We start from the raw sequence: 22,062 nt of genomic DNA, 5'->3' as shown, positions 1-22,062 counted from the left end.
CTCTGACTCCCAAGCCCGTGCTCTTTCCACTGAGCCACGCTGCTTCCCCGGATTAGATCCCAGGTCCCAGTTAGAATTGATCCCTGCCTTCGAGGAGCTTCCAGTCTACTGCGTGCGGAGCTCCGTACTGAGCGCTTGGGAAAGAGGACGATAGAGTGAGGAGACCCGATCCCTAGGGTCAAAGACGCGAAGCTTGGTTTTTTTTATAGCCACTTCTGTTTGGGCACCGTTTGCTTTCGACTAAAGGGCAAAGGAGTCGCGGCGATCTTCTGGCCCACTTCTGCCTCGGTAAACTCGTTAGGCCGACCATTCGGCCGGGGGAAAAATTCATTTTCAGTGCCAGAGCTGATGTTGCTTATTTTGCTGCTCGTATCGCCTCCCGGGGTTAGGCTGTGGAAAATGAGCTGTGGGCAGGTATATTCTGGACTTGTTTACAAAGGCTAAAGGAGAAAGAATGTTTAATATCACCCCGCTCCTTCCCTTTCCACTCCGCTTCCCTGCGTGCGGAGCGGACGAGAAACAGACGTTGCCACAGTCACGGAGTAATTGGCGGTGAACGCCGAGGTAGCTAATCCGGTTTAAATATTTGCTAGAGGAAACGGGCTCCGGGCCAAAAGTCGAGCTTTTGCCAAACGATTAAAATCATCTGAATTCCTGGAGCCTCTAAACACCCGGGAGATAAACAGGCCCCAAATGGGGCACTTTTGTTTGAGTTTCAATTCCTCAACTTTGACCTGGATACCCAGCTTCCCCCTCCGCGCCCTCTCGGCGTGCGAATCAATCGATCGGGGGTATTTATTGAGCGCTTGCCGTGTGCGGGACACCGGATTAAGCGGTCGGGTCAGTACAAGACAACGGAGCGGGTAGACACGTTCCCCGCAGCACAGACACCCCAAATCTGTTTGAAACCTGACTGCTGGGTCCTCGAAGGCAGGGATCGGGCCAACCGACCCTGTTGTATCCTACCCTCCCAAGCGCTCAGTACAGTGCCCTGCACACAGGAAGCGCTCCAACCATCCGGAAATGGAATCTGTCCAGTCGATTGAGTTAAACCGGGAGCAAGAGGGAAGCCAGGGAGGCCACGGTGTTCCCGAAACAACCCGCTCGCTCGACAGCAGGCTAGACCAGCGGGAGGAGCAGACTATATTGTTATTCTATTATATTATTAAGAGAAGTTCATCAGGGAAAGCTTCTTGGAGGAGAAGGGCTTTTCGTAGGGCTTTGAGTGCGAGACAAAGAGGCGAGGGGGGTTACCTGCTAATTGAAACTTGGGGGACCACGTACCGGGCTACCACTGGTCTCTTTGGGCCCCAGGAGGTGAAAGGGTCAGGGTGAGGGATTCGATACCTGGTTTTTTTTCTTCGGCATTTGTTAAGAGCTCACTATGTTCCAGGCACTGTGCTAAGCGCTGGAGTAGACACAAGCCAGTCAGGTTGGATGCAGTCCATGTCCCACATGGGGCTCACATGGGAGTAGGATTAATCCCCGTTTTGCAGATGAGGGAACTGAGGCACAGAGAAGGGAAGTGACTTGCCCAAGGGCACCCAGCAGACAAGTGGCAGAGTCAGAATTAGAACTCGGGGCCTTCTGACGCCCAGGCCTGGGCTCTATCCACTAGGCCACCGTTCTCCCTTTCACTTAGACTGTGAGCCCCATCGTCATCATCATAAACAATGGTATTCATTGAGCGCTTACAATGTGCAGAGCACTGTACTAGGTGCTCGGGGGCGTCCAGTACAAGAGGCGGGACAGGGACTGTGTCCAACCTGATTAACGTCTATCTCCCCCAGTGCTTCCCTGGCTAAACCCTCTTTCCCTTTTCTTCAGCTCCCTTCTGCGTCGCCCTGACTTGTCCCCTTTCTTCCTCCCCCGTCCCAGCCCCACACCCCTTATGTCCACATCGGTCATTTATTGATTTCTATTCATATCTGTCTCCCCCTCCATTCATTCATTCAATAGTATTATTGAGCGCTTACTATGTGCAGAGCACTGTACTAAGCGCTTGGAATGGACAAATCGGCAACAGATACAGTCCCTGCCCATTGACGGGCTTACGGTCTGTACACTGTCAGCTCGCTGTGGGCAGGGAATGTGTCTGTTTATTATTCTATTGTCCTCTCCCAAGGGCTGAGTAATAACAATAATAATGTTGGTATCTGTTAAGCGCTTACTATGTGCAGAGCACTGCTCTAAGCGCTGGGGTAGATTCAGGGTAGTCAGGTTGTCCCACGACCAGAGCAAGTACAGTGCTCTGCACGCAGTAAGCGCTCAATAAGTACGGCTGACTGATAAGCGCTTAACAAGTAGTATTATTATTATTATTACTGGGAGGGAAAAGTAGCCGGGGAGGCCAACGGAGGGACGGCAGAGCAAGGCGACAACCGAAGCCCAAGCTGGCTGGCACCTGATTCCCCCCGCCCCGCCACCAGGATCAGCCCCGGGACCATCCGTGCCCCGGTGGCTGGGACCAGCCGGGCTGGAACTCCAGAGGTCATGCCAACCTCTGCCATCCCATGCCAGCAGCTCCAGGGCTGGCCAAGAGTGGGCAAAGCTCCCTGTACTATAAACTCGCTGTGGGCAGGGAACCTGTCTGTCGATATAATGTGCACTCCCCAGCGCTTAGTACAGTGGCCTGCACAAAGGAAGCGCTCAGTAGAGACCATTGCTTACCATTTCCTTAGTTTCACATTCATTCACTCAATCGGATTTATTGAGCGCTTACTATAATAATCTTGGTATTCGTTAAGCGCCTACTATGTGCCGAGCACTGTTCTAAGCGCTGGGGGATCCAAGGTGATCAGGTTGTCCCACGTGGGGCTCACAGTCAATCCCCATTTTACAGATGAGGGGACTGAGGCACAGAGAAGCGAAGCGACTTGCCCAAAGTCACACAGCTGGCACGTGGCAGAGCCGGCATTCGAACTCATGACCTCTGACTCCCAAGCCCGGGCTCTTTTCACCGAGCCACGCTGCAGAGCACTTGGAATGTACAATTCGGCCACAGATAGAGACCATCCCTGCCCACTCATAACGGCCCCTCTTTCAGAATTACTTCTGTTTTTATATTAAATGTCTACCTCCCCCTCTAGACGTGTCCGCTGATTCTTTTGTATTGTACTGTCCGAAGCGCTTAGTACCACTGATTCTTTGGTATTGTACTCTCCCGAGCGCTTAGTACAGTGCTCTGTACAGTGCTCTATACAGAGCTCTGTACAGTACAGTGTACAATAAATTCGATTAGACTATAAGCCCGTCATTGGGCAGGGATTGTCTCTATCTGTTGCCGAATTGTATATTCCGAGCGCTTAGTACAGTGCTCTGCACATAGTAAGCGCTCAATAAATACTATTGAATGAATAATAAGTGCTCAACAAATATCACTGACTGATCGATTTGGTTGGGCCGCTCCGGGCTACGGTAAAGAGTGACCGCGTCCTCTTCTGTGAGGAGATACCGGACATTCATTCGTTCATTCATTCCATGGTATTTATTGAGCGCTTACTGTGTGCAGAGCACTGTACTAAGCGTTTGGGAGAGGACGATACAGCACTAAACAGAGAAGCAGCGTGGCTCAGTGGAAAGAGCCCAGGCTTGGGAGTCAGAGGTCATGGGTTCGAATCCCCACTCGCCCACTTGTCAGCTGTGTGACTGTGGGCAAGTCACTTCACTTCCTCTGTGCCTCAGTTACCTCATCTGTAAAATGGGGATTAACTGTGAGCCTCACGTGGGACAACCCGATTACCCTGTATCCACCCCCGCGCTTACAACAGTGCTCGGCACATAGTAAGCGCTTAACAAATACCAACATTCCCTGCCCACAGCGAGCAGTCAGTCTAGAGCGTGGCACAGCGGAAGGAGCCCGAGCTTGGGAGTCAGAGGTCATGGGTTCAAAACCCAGCTCCGCCACTTGTCAGCTGTGTGACTGTGGGCAAGTCACTTAACATCTCTGGGCCTAAATTCCCTCATCTGTAAAATGGGGATTAACTGTGAGCCTCACGGGGGACAACTTGGTTACCCTGTATCTACCTCAGCGCTTAGAACAGTGCTCTGCACATAGTAAGCGCTTAGCAAATACCAGCATTATTATCATTAGAGGGGGGAGACAGATACCGGTACAAGCCAATATACTACAGATACATTCATTCACTCATTCAATGGGATTTATTGAGCGCTTACTGTGTGCAGAGCACTGTATTAAGTGCTTGGAAAGTACAGTTCGGGAACAGATAGAGACCATCCCTGCCCAACCCCGGGTTCACAGATAGAGACACACGGACTGGAGGTGGAAGCACTGAAGTTGGAAGGTGGGAATTGGGGGCTTCGTTTCTGGGGGGGAGGCGAGGGAGCCCCGTCCCAGGGGCTGGGGAGGCGCGGGATAACCAACGTGCCCCATTTCCTGGCCACCAGGACTTCCCGCCCTCCCGAGACCGGGGGAGGGGAGCCCACAGATAAACACTGCGTCACACGCCCGGCATTTCGGTACCTTAAATAGCTCGAACAGCATATGGTGCAAGTGAGAAGGAACGTACACTATGTGGATGGGCTGGCCGGGGACTTTCCCTAAAAGCAGAGAAAGAAAAATTTCAGGCCGGGAAATAAGCTCACAGTAATAATAATGATTATTTTTGGTATCTGTTAAGCGCTTACTATGCGCCAAGCGCTCGAAGCGCTGGGGAGATACAAGGTGATCAGTTTGTCCCACGTGGGGCTCACAGTCTTCATCCCCATTTTCCAGATGAGGGAACCGAGGCACAGAGAAGTCAAGTGACTCGGCCGAAGTCACACAGCTGATAAGTGGCGGAGCCAGAATTGGAACCCAAGACCTCTGACTCCCAAGCCCGGGCTCTTTCTACTGAGCCACGCTGCTTCTCTATTTCTGATAATGGTAACTGTGAAGCGCTTACTATGTGCCAGGCACTGTACTAGGTTGAAATCTTCCATCGCTGAAGGCTGGGGGCTGCTTCTCCCAGGCCACGGGACTAGGAACCAGCTCAATGATAATGATGATCATTGAGGTATTTGTTAGGTGCCAGGCACTGTACTGAACGCCGGGGTGGATACAAGCAAATCGGGTTGAACACAGTCCCCGTCCCGCATGGGGCTTGGTCTTAATCCCCCTCCCAGATGAGGGAACTGAGGCCCAGAGAATGATGATGTTGGTATCTGTTAAGCGCTTACTATGTGCAGAGCACTGTTCTAAGCGCCGGGGTAGACACAAGGGCCTCCCGGTCTTCATCCCCATTTTACAGATGAGGTAACTGAGGCACAGAGAAGTGAAGTGACTTGCCCAGAGTCACCCAGCTGACAAGTGGCAGAGCCGGGATTCGAACCCATGATCTCCGACTCCAAAGCCCGTGCTCTTTCCACCGAGCCACGCTGCTTCTCTAAGCGAAGTGACCTGCCCCAGGCCACGCAGTGGGCGAGTGGCGGAGACGGGATTAGAACCCAGGACCCTCTGACTCCCAGGCCCGTGCTCTAGCCGCCACCCCGCGCTGCTTGGACTCCGCTTGCCAAGAGGCTCCCCCCAGGCCGGTCATCGGCACTTCGTCAACTCCCCCTAAGTTGACGAGTGGGAGTTGGATTCTGAAACGACCAATAAGGTGGCTCAAGCTTTGGTAAAGACTACGACTTGGTTGTTGTCGTCGTCTCTTGCCGTCGAGTCGGGTCCGACCCAAAGCGACGCCGCGGATGCAGCAGAGAAGCAGCGTGGCTCAGTGGCAAGAGCCCGGGCTTGGGAGTCAGAGGTCATGGGTTCGAATCCCGGCTCCGCCCCTCGCCTGCTGTGTGACTCCGGGCACGCACTTCACTTCTCTGGGCCTCAGTCCCCTCATCTGTCAAATGGGGTTTAAGACTGTGAGCCCGACGAGGGACAACCCGATTGCCCCGTAGCTCCCCCGGCCCTTAGAACAGTGCTTGGAACGTAGTAAGCGCTTAACAAATACCAACATTATTCTTATCTCTCCCAGAATGCCCCACCTCCATCTGCAATCGTTCTGGTAGTGGATCCACAGAGTTTTCCTGGTAAAAATACGGAAGCGATTGACCATCTGCCCCCTTCCACGCAGTAAACTCGAGTCTCCTCCCCGGACTCTCTCCCGTGCCGCCGCGTCCCACACGGGTGAATTTTGTCTCGTAGCCGACGGCCTGCCGCTCGCTCGACCCTGCCCAGGCTAGGAATGGAACGGACGGGCCTCTGCTAGACTCCCCCTCCCGTAGTCGTGACTGGTAGACGACTGGAAACTCTCCGGGTCTGATCCCGAGAGGGGTAAGACTTGGTAAAGGCCCTCAATTCGCCATCTAGGCGCCCAAACGCTGCCTCTAGAAGGCGAATTCCCCTGGCATTTTCCAGGAAGCATAACGCCAAAATGCCTGGTGGTGTTGGAAGGAGAAGCTCCACCTTGATACAATTGGCACGCTCAAGGAAGGCTTGGCCCGGCTCCCTGCCCTCCGCATTCGCGGCTGCAGAGATGCAGCGACGATGCAACCGGCCCGGCAACACAGATGGTAATAATAATGTTGGTATTTGTTAAGCGCTTGGTATGTGCGGAGCACCGGGGGAGATAGAGTCATCAGGTTGTCCCACGTGAGGTTCACAGTCTTAATCCCCATTTTACAGATGAGGTCACTGAGGCCCAGAGAAGTGAAGTCTCTCGCCCACCGTCACCCAGCTGCCAAGTGGCGGAGCCGGGATTCGAACCCATGAGCTCCGACTCCCAAGCCCGGGTTCTTTCCACTGAGTCGCGCTGCTTCTCTGCTTTTCCAATCCTGAGTTCAGCTTCCTGGCTCTCTCTTTTTCTCCTTCTCCCTCACCCATCCTCGTCCTCTCACTCAGCCCCGCCACGCCAATCTTAGCCCCTTCGGCTCTCACAACCTCTTCGCCACCGAAGTTTCTTCCCTAGCCGGGAAGCAAAGGTTGCCCAAAAGTCCAGCTCTTCCCCAGAGCTGCAGTCGCTGGCCCTGGTTTGCAGGGTGCCCTTCCTCAGATCGGGGGGACGGGGAGAGGACCTTCCTGGGATGGAAGAATAATGGTGGTATTCGTTAAGCGCCTGCTATGCTTTGCTTGCTAAGCAGAGGGGTGGGTCCAAGTTTACAGGTTGGACACAGTCCCTTGTCCCGCTTAAAAGTAATAATAATTATGGCATTCGTTAAGCGCTTACTATTTCCCAGGCACCGTACTAAACGCTCACAGTCCCGGTCCCCATTTTGCAGACGAGGGAACTGAGAGCCAGAGAAGTAAAGCCACTTGTCCAAGGTCACCCAGCGGACAAGTGGTGGAGCCGGGATTAGAATCCATGACCTCCTGACTTCCAGGCCCATGGTCTCTCCACCGCGCCACACTGCGTCTCCCCGTTCAGACCGTGAGCCCGTCATCGGGCAGGGATTGTCTCTCTCTGTTGCCCAATTGTCCATTCCAAGCGCTTAGTACAGTGCTCTGCACGTAGCAGCGGGGCTCAGTGGAAAGAGCCCGGGCTTGGGAGTCAGAGGTCATGGGTTCGAATCCCATCTCTGCCTCTTGTCAGCTGTGTGACTGTGGGCAAGTCACTTCACTTCTCTGTGCCTCAGTTACCTCATCTGTAAAATGAGAATTAAAGACTGTGAGCCTCATGTGGGACAACCTAATTACCCTGTATCTACCCCAGCGCTTAGAACAGTGCTCTGCACCCAAGCCCGGGCTCTTTCCACTAAGCTACGCTGCTTTTCTTATAAGGTGTTTGTTTTGTGGAAGAAACGATTGCAGATGGAGGTGAGACGTCTGGGGAGAGATGTGTCCACGGGGTCACGACGGGCCGGAGACGACTCAACGGCACAAGACTCGTTAAGCGCTTACTACGTGGCAAGCACTGTTCTAAGCGCTGGGACAGATTGAAGTTAACCGGGGTGGACACAGTCCCTGTCCCACATGGGGTTCACAGTCTGTAGGACTGAATCCCCATTTTACAGGTGAGGTAAATGAGGCCCAGAGAGGTGAAGTGAATGGCCCGAGGTCACACAGCGGGCGAGTGGCAGGGCCGGAATTCGAACCCAAGTCTTCTGACTCCCAGGCTCTTTCCACTAGGCCACGCTGCTTCTCTTCCTTATGAATGCTCTCGTTCATTCATTTCAATCCTATTTATTGAGCGCTTACCGTGTGCGGACCAAAGTAGTAAGCGCTTGGGAGAGGACAGTACAACAATAGTCAGACAAAATCCCTGCACACCAGGAGCTTATCCATTCTTACCGTTCACTTGGGTGAGCTTCAGTTCCGGAGAAGTTAAATAATACTGGTCGCAGAGCAGGCGGGAACTCTCAAAGGCATCTGTAATAGATGACATTTATTTAATTTGAGTCCTCAGAGAGGATGGTCTGAGAAATCCTGTTCTGGCCAACTTCAAAACTGAGCTCGCCTCATAAATTTCTCAAGTTTGGAGGCTGCGCGGCCTGATGGAAAGAGCCCGGGCCCGACTTTCCAAGCGCTTAGTACAGTGCTCTGCACACAGTAAGGGCTCAACAAATACCACTGAATAAATCAATGAATGAGTCAGAGGACCTGGATTCTTATCCCGGCTCTGCCATTTGTCCGCTGGGAGATCTTGGGCAAGTCACCTCATTGCCCCGGGACTCGGTTTCCTCCTCTGTAAAATGGGAATGAAATACTTGTCCTCCCTCCCACTTTGATTGAGAGCCTCATGTGGGGCAGAGACATGTCTAATGTGATTAGCTTGTATCTACCCCAGTGCTTAGTACAGTGCTTGGCACATACTTAATAAATAGCACAATTAGTGCTCAACAAATATCACAGTTACTATCATTACTATTAATCTGAGAAGCAGCATGGCTCAAGGAAGCAACGTGGCTCAATGGAAAGAGCCCGGGCTTGCGAGTCAGAGGTCATGGGTTCTAATCCCAGCTCCGCTACTTGTCAGTTGTGTGACTTTGGGCAGCCACGCAGAGAAGCAGCGTGGCTCAGTGGGAAGAGCCCGGGCTTGGGAGTCAGAAGTCATGGGTTCGACTCCCGGCTCTGCCACTTGTCAGCTGTGTGACTGTGGGCAAGTCACTTAACTTCTCTGTGCCTCAGTGACCTCATCTGTAAAATGGGGATTAACTGTGAGCCTCACGTGGGACGACCTGATTCCCCTGTATCTACCCCAGCGCTTAGAACAGTGCTCGGCACGTAGTAAGCGCTTAATAAATACCAACATTATTATTATTACTTAATTTTTCTGTGCCTCCGTTACCTCATCTGTAAAATGGGGATGGAGACTGCACGCCCCACGTGGGTCAAGCTGATGATGTTGTATCCCCCCGCAGCGCTTAGAACAGTGCTTGACACATAGTAGGCACTTAATATTATTATTATTATTATTATTATCTGAAGGGTGCGATGAGCACTCCATCTTACACTTGAGCCAAGGCCATGTGAGGAAGGAAGCCTTCTCTGTTTCTCAAGGCAGAGAAGCCTAGGGAGTTGAGTTCACACAACTCACGGGAAGCAGCATGGCCTATTTATTGGAAAGAGCAGGGGCCTGGGAGTCTGAGGACCCGGGTTCTAATCCCAGCTCCACCATGTATCCGCTGTGTGACCTGGGGCAAGTCACTCCACCTCTCTGAGCTTCAGTTCCCTCATCTGCAAAATGGAGGTTGAATCCTCCTCCCTCTTGCTCAGACTGTGAGCCCCATGTGGGGCAGGGACCGTGTCCAATCTGATAAACCTGTGTCCACCCCAGTACTTAAAATAGTACTCGACACAAAGCGAGCGCTTAACAAATACCATAAAACGAACTGACAACAAACTCGTACCTTGTACCACTGACACCACGTCACAGTTTGGATCAATGCTCCCGATGTGGCTTGGGTTTCCAGTTTTCGTGTCACTAAATATAAGGACTGTGGAAAGAAAAGACAGCTCGTTGTGGGCAGGAATATATCTGTCTTTTGTTATATTGCACGATATAACAATATTGGACAAGATAATCTTGGGAGAGGGAGAACTCTCTCCAAGGGCCGAGTACAGTGCTTCGCACACGGTAAATGCTCAATAAATACGATCGAATGAATGAATGAGGAGAAGGAAAAAGCAGGTCACAGAAACTGCCGCTTTCAGGAGGGAGAAGCCCCCAAAGAGCGGAGATTTGGGTGAAGACCGAGTTCCGTGCCTCGTTCTGCCGTCCCCACCCGCCGCCGCTAAAGTTTCCGCGGAGAATCCAGAAGGACTCACTGTGTTGGTTCATGAGCATCCGGGTGGAAATGCGGTTCATGTAGAACCGGTCCAGGAAATACTGGAGGTTCTGATTGGTCACCAGATCCACGGGGCAGGCGTCTTTGTATTCGATTATCCCTTGCGCCATCGTGGGGACCACATTGTGATTTCGATTTCGGACGGTGATGAGGGCATCTATAAAGCTGAGATACAGTCGAGGGGGTCGGTAAGCGCCGCGAGAAGCAGCCACGAGAACGAGAAGCAGCATGGTAGAGTGGCTAGAGCACCGGTCTGGGGGTCAGGGGGTCACTTGTTCTAATCCTGACTCTGCCACTTGTCCGCTGTGTGACCTGGGGCAAGTCACTTCATTCTCTGGGCCTCAGTCTGTAAAATGGGGATTGAGACTCTGAGCCCCACTGGGGACAAGGATTGTGTCTAACTTGATTCGTTTGTATCCACCCCAGTGCTTAGTACAGTATCTGGCACATAGTAAGCATTAAACAAATACCACGATTATTATTATTAAGACTGTAGCTAGACTGTACCACACATTATCATTATTATTATTAAGACTGTAGGTAGACTGCAAGTTTGCTGTGGGCAGGGAATGTGTCTGCTTATTGTTATTTTGCATTCTCCCAGGTGATTAGTACAGTGCTCTCCACACACTAAGTGCTCAGTAGAAATGACTAATGAATACAAGAAGCCCTGTTTTCATCTAGAATCATAAACACAATCTGGAGCTGGAAGAAAAACGTTAAGACCTCCTCCCGCAAAGGCGCTGTCTCGCCAGCATCAAAGTCGACTTTGAATCCAGTTCATTTCGATATTGAAAAATGGTTGCCAATTGTTGTTGTTTTCAAGTTGCCTCTAGGAAAGAGCGAGCCATTTACCACCCAGAACATAGCGTTCCCAGCCCTCTCGATTTGGATCGCGCTCGGTGACGATAAGACGGTAAATGATTACCAGGGATCAGAGTTTACAGGCGAGGCCGTAATCAAGGCACCCAGAATCCCGCGAACGTGTTTTCGCAGAGAGGTGCCACATGGAAAGCTCGGGGGGATCCGGGTGCCAATCCCGAGGGGCCCAACCGGCCCTTCCTGGAAAAGTCTGGCGGCCCCCTCGGGCTCCTCTTGTGAGCCCGTTATTGGGCAGGGATTGTCTCTATCTGTTGCCGAACTGTACATTCCAAGCGTTTAGTACAGTGCTCCGCACATAGTAAGCGCTCAATAAATACAGTTGAATGAATGAAACCGTGACGACCCACCGGGCCCAAGCCCTCTCCCCCCCACTGCCAGAAAACAGAGCCGGCTCCCTCGGAGAAGCCGGACATGAACTCGGCGGGTCCACCTCACCCCTGTCTGTCCCTGAAATTCTCCACGTTGGCACGGTCCAGTGGGAGGAGAACGGACCCGAGAGTCAGTCGTTAATAATTACGATGGTATCTGTTCAGCGCTTACTATGTGGCGAGCACTGTTCTAAGCACTGGGGTGGATACAAGGGATTCAGGTTGGACACAGTCCCGGTCCCGCCTGGGGCTCACAATCTTAACCCCCATTTTACAGATGAGGGAACTGAGACCCAGAGAAGGAACTGAGACCCAGAGAAGCGAAGAAACTTGCCCACGATCACACGGCAGATAAGTGGCGGCGCGGAATTAGCACCCATGACCATTCATTCATTCAGTCATATTTATCGGGGGCTTACTGTGTGCGGAGCACTGCGCTAAGCGCTTGGGAGAGGACAATAAAAAAATAAACAGACACATGACCTTACAGTCTAGAGGGAGAGTCGGGGAACCTGGCTTCTAATCTTGGCTCCTCCACCTGCCAGTTATGTGATCCCGGGCCAGGCACATGACAACTCTGGGCCTCAGTTTCCTCATCTGTAAAATGGGCATTCAATACCTGTTTTCCCTCCTCCTTAAGAATAATATTAATAATTATGGTACTTTGAAGTGCCTACTATGCGCCAAGCACCGTTCTAAGTAGATAGAAGTCAGTCAAGTTGGACACAGTCCCTGGCCCACATGGGGCTCACACTCTTAATCCCCGTTTGTACAGATGAGGGAACTGAGGCCCAAAGAAGTATGACTTGCTGAAGGTCACGCAGCAGACGCGTGGCAGAGCGGGATTAGAACCCAGGTCCTTCTGACTGCCAGGCCTGTGATCTACCCACTAAGCCACACTGCTTCTCAGCCCTTATAGACTGTCAGCCCCACGTGGGAAAGGAACTGTGTCCAAGCTGATTAACTAGAGAAGCAGCGTGGCTCAGTGGAAAGAGCCCGGGCTTGGGAGTCACAGGTCGTGGGTTCTAATCCCGGCTCTGCCACTTGTCAGTTGTGTGACTTTGGGCAGGTCACTTCACTTCTCTGAGCCTCAGTCACCTCATCTGGAAAATGGGGATTAAGACTGTGAGCCTCACATGGGACAACCTGATGACCTTGTGTCTACCCCAGAGCTTAGAACAGTGCTTGGCACAGAGTAAGCGCTTAACAAATACCATCATCATCATCATCCTCATTATTATTATTATATCTACCCTGGCAATTTGGACAGCAATTGACTCCAAAAAAGCACTTTACAAATACCATAATTACACTAACAATGTGCACCTGCGAGAAAGGTGGCTCAGTGTTGACTTACTCAGATAGAGCCTTTTGGTCATCTGGGTTTTTCTCATGGAACTCCACCAAGTCCATCAGGCTTTGAATGTACCTGTTAAGAACAGTTCTGCGTTAGGAATGTCGAATTTAATTTGGGGAACAAAATGCAAGGTGATCTTCCCGTTACAAGGTCATGGCGGGGACGAGATCTTGCCAGAGAAGTCGCCCCAGGGAGTGCCAACCTGGACCCCACACCTCCAAACACACACACACATGTGAATGGTTGGATTTTTTTCTCCCCCGCAGAACTGCTTCCCCAAGAGAAACCACGGACCTGCCCACCAGAGACCAGATCGAGCCTGGGCAGAATCCACACAGCGTGACTCGTGCCCAGCAATCCCCAGAAATGCCCCGGTTATTGGTATTCGTGGCAGCATGGCTCAGTGGAAAGAGCCTGGGCTTCAGAGACAGAGGTCATGGGTTCGACTCCCGGCTCTGCCACTTGTCAGCTGTGTGACTGTGGGCAAGTCACTTAACTTCTCTGTGCCTCAGTTACCTCATCTGTAAAATGGGGATTGACTGTGAGCCTCACGTGGGACAACCTGATGACCCTGTATCTCCCCCAGCGCTTAGAACAGAGCTCTGCACATAGTAAGCGCTTAACAAACACCAACATTATTATAACTGGATCTGTGCTGGTAGCTGGTCATCCCCCTCCACCCTCACGATGCCCCTTATTGGAAATAATAATAATATAAATAATAATATTTGTTAAACACTCACAACGATACTAATAATGGAATTTGTTAAGCGCTTACTATGTGCCAAGCACCGACCTAAGCGCTGGGGTAGATACAAGGTTATCCGACCGTCCCGGGCGGGGCTCACAGTCTTAATCCCCATTTTCCGGATGAGGTCACTGAGGCCCAGAGAAGTGAAGTGACTTGCCCAAAGTCACCCAGCTGACAAGTGGCGGAGCAGGGATTCGCACCCACGACCTCGGTCTCCCAAGCCCGGGCTCTTTCCCCTAAGCCGCGCCACTTCTCAAGCAGTGTCAAGGACAGTTCTCAGCACCGGGGAAGAGCCAAGCTAATCGGGTTGGACGCAGTCCCTGTCCCCCATGGGGCTCCCAGTCTTCATCCCCATTTTACGGATGAGGTGACCGAGGCCCAGAGCCTTCCGGTCCTGGATAAGGGGAGAGTTCCATCCTCCCCGACTTGGTCCCCCTCCCAACCTCCCTTCTCCGGCAGGATAAGGTCTGGGAGAGGAAGCAGGGGCTGGAAGCGAGTCGGAGAAGCAGACCTCGGTGCCGGGGCAGAGCGGCAGGGGCGGGACCTGGGTCGAAGCTGCTGAGTGGACAAGGCCGAGGGGCAGCGACTGGGCACGACTAAAGACCTGGCCTTTAGCCCAGGGCTTAGCCCAAAGTAACCCCATTTGCTTCTATCCACCCCAGCGCTGAAGCAGCGTGGCTCAGTGGAAAGAGCAAGGGCTTTGGAGTCAGGGCTCATGAGTTCGAATCCCGGCTCTGCCACTTGTCGGCTGTGTGACTGTGGGCGAGTCACTTCACTTCTCTGTGCCTCAGTTCCCTCATCTGTAAAATGGGGATTAAGACTGTGAGCCCCACGTGGGACAACCTGATTCCCCTACGTCTACCCCGGCGCTTAGAACAGTGCTCGGCACATAGTAAGCGCTTAACAAATACCAACATTATTATTATTACAATGCCTGGCACATAGCAAGCACTTCGTTATTATTATCGTTATTATCGAAGCACTTATGTACATAGCTGTAATTTTATTTTTGACTTTGCTCTTCTCTTCCAAAGAACTTACATCTGTATCTGTCATTTTATTTATTTGTACTGGAGTCTCTCTCCCCGCCTCGAGACGGTAAATTCGTCCTGATCAGGATCGTGTCTGCCAACTCCTTGGCAGGGTTCTCTCCCAAGTGCTTAGTACCGTCCTCTGCACATTATAAGCGCTCAATAAATAGCACCGATGAAGGCGCTACCACCTAGTCTTGGCCAGTGACAAGCTCGGGAAGGGAAAGCCGTCCCTTGGTATCTGACCACGCTCAGTTAATCGTATTTATTGAGCGCTTACCACGCGCAGAGCACCGTACTAAGCGCTGGAGAGAGTATAAAGCAACAATAAACAGACACATCCCCTGCCCACATGGGTTTATAGTCTAGAGGGGGATACAGATGGTGATATAAATAAGTAAATTATAGTTGGGGTGGGGGTCAAAGCTGAGGAACCGTTTTCGACCAAACAAAACCACTAAGAGGTTGAGACGACAAAGCCAGCTTGTCAAACGGAGATCCCGAAAGTCGCTGGACCCCGATGTTGAACTCTTCCACTTTCCCCCTTTTCCATTTTTAATTATGCGCTTCCGTCCGACGGGTTAAGATCCGGATTTAGAGCCGGATCTGAATAACCTTTCAAATGCTCATGAAGTAAGATTGTAGCGGGCAGGGATCGCATCTATCACCTCTGTCATATTGTATTTTTCCAAGCCCTTAGTACAGTGCTCTGCACACAGTAAGCGCTCAATATAAACGACTGAATGGATGAATGCTCTGCACAGACTACGCGCTCAATAAATGCCACTGAGAGATGGATCGATGAGTGAACATTTTGAGCGTTCTCCGTCCGCTCGCTTTGGCCGCCTCGACCTTACCTTCTTCCAGATTTCTCAAAGCCAACTCAAACCACCTCCCCATCGATTCCGGGACCGCCGGCAGTTGTGAGTCCATTGTAGTCCAAGAGATCGGATCGTCTGGCTAAATCCCCCAATGCAGCTTACTGAGCTCTCATTCCAGACTCACCAGCTCTTCACCAACTGCACCGAAGAGGTGTTCACCAGCCGATCGGGAAGAATATCAATTTCCTTCAGGATATTTGCCAGCCTCACCGGCAGTTCTTGCCGCAGAAAGGCAAAGGAAGTCCTCTCGCAGGCATTTTCGGTACCTGTAACGAGAGGATGTTCGGAAACTGCCGAGAGGGAATTTCTCGTGGATGAACAGATTTTTCCATTGGTTCCCTGCCGCCACTGGCTCTGCTCTTTGTGGTCTAGCAGCTGAGAAAAGTCAAAGGCAGACTCGTCTGTCGCGGCTGAGGACAGAATGGTATAAATAGTCTCATAAAACGGGCTCTTAAAAAGGAAGAGGTGTGAGCTGACCCGGGGTTGGGTGGCATCGAAGGAGAATCTCTCATTCTTCCGTCGAACGGCTCGATCAGCGTTTGGGATGATTCCGAGTCCATCGGGAGAGGGGCTGGGATCCATCGCCTCTACTCCCTCCCTCCCTCTGCTCTACCCCCTTCCCCGCCCCACAGCGCTTGGGTATATCTGACATATTTTTATTCTATTAATTTTATTAATGATGTATATATATCTGTAATTCTATATATCTATTTTGATGCTATTGATGCCTGTCTACCTGGGTTGTTTTGTGGTCTGTCTCTCCCTTCTAGTCCGTGAGCCCGTCGTTGGGCAGGGATTATCTCTATCTGTTGCCGAATTGTACTCTCCAAGCGCTTAGTACAGTGATCTGCACACAGTAAGCGCTCAATAAATAGGCTTGAATGAATGAATGATGGAGCACCAGAATCTATGGTTCTCACAGGGTGCCAGCAAAACAAAATTCTCCGCTTACTCTGTTGGAAGACTGCCAAGGAACTGGACTTATTAGATGGAAACCCACTTCATTAATATCGAACTCCTCTTCACTTAGGGGTGCGGAACCAGCAAAACGGAGGAGCGGCGTCAACTGGAGGGTAAAGCCCGGGGCCTGGTACTCAGAAGGACCGGGGTTCTGATCCCGGTTCCACACCTTGTCTGTTGCCTGACCCTGGGCATGTCACCTCACTTCTCTGTGTCTCAGTTCCCTCATCTGGAAAATTATAATTCTGGTATTTGATAAGCCCTTACTATCTGCCAAGCACTGTTCTAAGCACTGGGGTAGATACAAGGTCATCGGGTCGTCCCATGTGGGGCTCACAGTCTCAGCCCCCATTTTCCAGATGAGGAAACTGAGGCCCAGAGAAGTGAAGTGGCTTGCCCAAGGTCACAGAGCAGACAGGTGGCTGAGCTGGGATTAGAACCCACAACCTCTGACTCCCACTAAACCACGCTGCTTCTTTATGGAGAAAATGGGGATTAAGACTGTGAGCCTCATGCGGGACAGGGACTATGTCCGACTTGCTTAGCCTGTATCCGCCCCAGGGCTTAGTACAGGCCTGGCACACAGTAAGCGCTTAACAGATACCATAACAATAATAATAATAATTATATTGTTGTAATATCAATAATAATAATGATGGCATTTGTTAAGCGCTTACTATGTGCAAAGCACTGTTCTAAGCACCGGAGAGGATACAAGGTGATCAGGCTGTCCCACGTGAGGCTCACGGTCTTAATCCCCATTTGACGGATGAGATAACTGAGGCCCAGAGAAGTGAAATGACTTGCCCACAGTCACACAGCTGACAAGCGGCTGAGTGGGAATTTGAACCCATGACCTCTGACTCCCGAGCCCAGGCTCTTTCCAATGAGCCACGCTGCTTCACTCAGTACAGTGTCTGGCATATAGTAGGTGCTTAACAACTATCATAAAACTCCCCCCAAACTGCAACAACTCATGGGCAGTAAAGCTCTTGAGAGATCAAATCTTTTGCTGTCAGGAAAAACCTTCTTTTACCCCGACCCTAAATTGGTTGAATTTCAGACGTTGGCCTGCTCCCCTCTACCTCCCCTCTGCCAAACTCACTCTCTTCCCCTCTTCAAAGCCCTACTGAGAGCTCACCTCCTCCGAGAGGCCTTCCCGCACTGAGCTTCCCCTTTTCCCTCTGCTCCCTCCCCCTTCCCCCTTCACCTCCCCTCAGCTAAGCCCCCTTTCCCCCCTTTCCCTCTGCTCCTCCCCCTCTCCCTTCCCCTCCCCTCCGCCCTCTGCTCATTTGTAGATATTATTTATTACCCTATTTATTTTGTTAATGAGGTGTCCATCCCCTCGATTCTATTTATCGTGATTAAGTTGTCTTGTTTTTGTCCGTCTCCCCCAATTAGACGGGGAGCCGCGTCAATGGGCAGGGATTGTCTCTGTTGCCGAACTGTCCATTCCAAGCGCTTAGTCCAGTGCTCTGCACCTAGTAAGCGCTCAATAAATACTACTGAATGAATGAATGCCTCCACGAGGTCACTCTCTTCTCTTAGCTCACAATTTGGGAATGCTTTGTATAAAAAAAATCCCCCCCAAATCCACCCAGAAGTCCCAAGCAACTTTGTCAAAACACAAAAATCACGGTAAGAATCTCACGGTCGCTGGCTGACGGATTTAGGAAGTGCGGGAAATGGCGCTGAATTCATTCGATCGTATTTATTGAGCGCTTACTTTGTGCAGACCACTGTACTAAACGTTTGGAATGTACAATTAGGCAACAGATAGAGACAATCCCTGCCCAACGGGACAGTTGATGGCTACCTTGCCGATGCTAGCAGAGGCAGGGTGGCTCAGTGGAAAGAGCCCGGGCGTGGGAGTCAGAGGTCATGGGTTCTAATCCCCGCTCTGCCACTTGTCAGCTGTGTGACTTTGGGCAAGTCACTTCCCTTGTCAGTGAGGCCCTCATCTGTCAAATGGGGATGAAGACCGTGAGCCCCACGTGGGACAACCTGATTACCTTGTATCCCCCCCCCCCAGAGCTTAGAACAGTGCTTGGCACATAGTAAGCACTTAACAAGTACCAACATTATTATTATTATTTTGACCTGGAGGAAAGAGCACGGGTCTAGGAGTCAGAGGTGATGAGTTCGAATCCCAGCTCTGCCACTTGTCAGCTGTGTGACTGTGGGCGAGTCACTTAACTTCTCTGTGCCTCAGTTCCCTCATCTGTAAAATGGGGATTAAGACTGTGAGCCCCACCTGGGACATCCTGATTCTCCTGTGTCTACCCCAGCGCTTAGAACAGTGCTCGGCACATAGTGAGCGCTTAACAAATACCAACATTATTATTATTATCCCAGCTCCACCACCTGCTTGCTGGGTAACCTCGGGGAAGTCGCTTCAATTCTCTGGGCCACAGTTCCCTCATCTGTAAAATGGGAATTAAGACTGAGCCCCGAGCGTCCAACCCCCTTTGCTTGTTGTATCGACCCCGGCGCTTAGTACAGTGCCTGGCGATAGTAAGCGCTAAACAGAGACCCTAATTATCATCATTACCTCATCTGTAAAATGGGAATTGAGACTGCGAGCCCCACGTGGGACAGGGACTGTGTCCAACTCGATTGGTTTGGATCTCTCCCAGGGCTTAGTACAGTGCCTGGCATGTAGTAAACACTTCACAAATACCACAACTATTATTATGTTTGGGAGAGGAGGAGAAGTTCTTCCTCCTCCGCGCCTTGGAATGCGCAAAAGGGAATACTGTCTGACGGGAAAGGACAACAGATCTGGAATTCTTAGAACAAACAAACACACACACACAAACCCCCGGACGCCCAGCTACAGGAAGGAGACAGCAGAAGCGACTTCAGGCTGGCCCAGTTTGGGAAAAAGAAAAATATCTGGAAGGTTTCCCCACCTCGGACCGGATGGACTCTCCCCCCCGAACCCCAGCCGTGGAAAGAGCCCGGGCTTGGGAGTCAGAGGTCGTGGGTTCTGATCCCGACTCCGCCCCTTGTGAGCTGTGTGACTGTGGGCGAGTCATTTCACTCCTCTGTGCCTCAGTTACCTCATCTGTAAAATGGGGATCAAGACCGTGAGCCCCAAGTGGGGCAACCTGATAATCTTGTATCTATCCCGGCGCTTAGAACAGTGCTCAGCACACAGTAAGTGCTTAACTAGCAGTGTGGCTCAGTGGAAAGAACCCGGGCTTGGGAATCAGAGGGCATGGGTTCGAATCCCGGCTCTGCCCCCTGTCAGCTGTGTGACTGTGGGCAAGTCACTTCACTTCTCTGTGCCTCAGTGACCTCATCTGTAAATGACTGTGAGCCTCAAGCGGGACAACCTGATGACCCTGTATCTCCCCCAGCGCTTAGAACAGTGCTCTGCACATAGCAAGCACTTAACAAATACCAACTTTATTATTATTAATATTATTAATAACTGCATTTATTGAGCACTTACTGTGTGCAAAGCAGAGTACGATATAACATCAGACACATTCCCTGCCCACCACGAGCTCACAGTCTAGAGGGGGAGAGGATGGTACTTATTAAGCGCTTACTCTATGCCGAGCACTAGGGTAGATATAAGACGATCGGACTGGGACCCGGTCCCTGGCCCAGAGGGGACTCATACTCTGACTGGGATGGATAAAAGGAATTCATTCACTCATTCGATAGTATTTATTGAGCGCTTACTCTGTGCAGAGCGCTATACTAAGCGCTTGGAACAATCTTATCCCCCTTTTGCAGAGGAGAAAACTGAGACCCACAGAGGTTAAACGAGCATCCTAAGGTCAAAGAGTAGGTGAGTTGGGGGTGCCAGGGTGAGGCTGGGATGGGGGGCGGGGGGGTCGTCTTGTGGCCACGACCCCCTTTGTACAGGCAGGAAGGTGGGACGCAGACTCTTTGAGCATCGCCCCCCGGGGGGTCCCTGGCAAGACCCTCCCCCCAGACCCCTCGCATGACCCCCGACGCTCAGCTCGCTCCCCTAAAGCCGGGGGGGGGAGGGGGGAAACCTTCATATGAGAAGCAGCGTGGCTCAGTGGAAAGAGCCCGGGCTTGGGAGTCAGAGGTCATGGGTTCGAATCCCCGCTCTGCCACTCGTCACCGGTGTGACTGTGGGCAAGTCACTTCCCAGTGCCTCAGTTACCTCATCTATAAAATGGGGACTAAGACTGTGAGCCTCACGTGGGACAACCTGATCACCTTGTATCCAACCCAGCGCTTAGAACAGTGCTCTGCACATGGTAAGCGCTTAACAGATACCAACATTATTATTATCCGTCCATCCCATCGTACCCAGGGCTTAGAACAGTGCATGGCACATAGCAAGCACTTAACAAATGCCATTATCATTATTATTTATTGAGGGCTTACCGGGTGCAGAGCACTGTTGATGACCCTGTATCTCCCCCAGCGCTCAGAACAGTGCTCTGCACATAGTAAGCGCTTAACAGATACCAACATTATTATTATCCGTCCATCCCATCGTACCCAGGGCTTAGAACAGTGCATGGCACATAGCAAGCACTTAACAAATGCCATTATCATTATTATTTATTGAGGGCTTACCGGGTGCAGAGCACTGTTGATGACCCTGTATCTCCCCCAGCGCTCAGAACAGTTCTCTGCACATAGTAAGCGCTTAACAGATACCAACATTATTATTATCCGTCCGTGCCATCGTACCCAGGGCTTAGAACAGTGCATGGCACATAGCAAATGCCATTATCATTATTATTTATTGAGGGCTTACTGGGTGCAGAGCAAGGTTGATGACCCTGTATCTCCCCCAGCGCCTAGAACAGTGCTCTGCACATAGTAAGCGCTTAACTAATACCCACATTATTATTATTATTATTATTAAGTGCTCGGCCTAGTACTCCACAACACTAAACAGACATTTTCCCCCCCATCTCTGCCCCCTCTCTGTCACCCCCAGGCCGAGCCCCCTGTGTGAGCCCCAGCAGGGCAAGCGGACCCTCCCCAGGAAGGCGCGGCCCCCTCCTCACCGAAGTCCAGCAGCTGCTTGATGGACAGGGGCGAGGGGCTGTAGCGGGAGAAGTGCTCCACCTCCCGCGGGACGCTGCTGCTCAGGGACCCGGCGCCCCGCAGCATCAGGCGGGCGGCATTCATGGTTGGGGTCGGGGGGGGGGGGGTCTCGGCTTCTGAGGTTCTGGGGGTCTGGGGGGTCGGGGGGGTCTCAGGGACTAAGAGTGTGAGGGTCGGGGGGAGGCTGGAGGGGATCTGGAGAGGATTGGGGGCGTGGGGGTCGTCTGGGGGGGATCTGGAGGGCTCTGGAGGTCTGGGGGTCGTCTGGGAGGGGATCTGGAGGGGTCTGGGGGTCGTCTGAGGGGGCCTGGGGGGGGGATCTGGAGGGGTTTGGAGGACTGGGAGGTGGAGGGGTGGTCTGGGGGGGCCCTGTGGGGATCTGGTGGGGTCTGGAGGTCTGAGGGGTGTGGGGGTCCTCTGGGGGGGGGGGGGTGCTGGGAGATCCGAAGGGGTCTGGGGGTCGTCTGGGAGGGTCTGGAGGGGATCTGCAGGGGTCTGGGGTCGCCTGAGGGGGCCTGGGAGATCTGGAGGGGTTTGGAGGACTGGGAGGTGGAGGGGTCGTCTGGGG

The 22,062-nt window shown here is 52.0% G+C and overlaps 1 protein-coding gene across 1 annotated transcript in view; it reads right to left on the bottom strand.

Moving 5' to 3' along the window:
* PDK4 (pyruvate dehydrogenase kinase 4) overlaps positions 1-21,595 on the bottom strand; it is a 29,734-nt gene extending 8,139 nt beyond the window's left edge. The window contains exons 1-7 of the mRNA XM_029071076.1: positions 21,455-21,595; positions 15,610-15,751; positions 12,823-12,894; positions 10,196-10,380; positions 9,778-9,864; positions 8,219-8,296; positions 4,484-4,560 (exon numbers count right to left, since the gene is read on the bottom strand). Coding sequence (XP_028926909.1) covers positions 4,484-4,560; positions 8,219-8,296; positions 9,778-9,864; positions 10,196-10,380; positions 12,823-12,894; positions 15,610-15,751; positions 21,455-21,578 — 765 coding nt within the window. The 5' untranslated portion in view covers positions 21,579-21,595. The remainder of the gene's footprint in view (positions 1-4,483; positions 4,561-8,218; positions 8,297-9,777; positions 9,865-10,195; positions 10,381-12,822; positions 12,895-15,609; positions 15,752-21,454) is intronic.
* Between the last annotated feature and the right edge of the window lie 467 nt (positions 21,596-22,062).

This window comes from Ornithorhynchus anatinus, chromosome 8 (genome assembly GCF_004115215.2).
Source record: "Ornithorhynchus anatinus isolate Pmale09 chromosome 8, mOrnAna1.pri.v4, whole genome shotgun sequence".
Taxonomy (NCBI): domain Eukaryota; kingdom Metazoa; phylum Chordata; class Mammalia; order Monotremata; family Ornithorhynchidae; genus Ornithorhynchus; species Ornithorhynchus anatinus.
The sequence above is the reverse complement of the archived record's forward strand: the minus strand, read 5'-3'. Positions and strand labels throughout refer to the sequence as shown.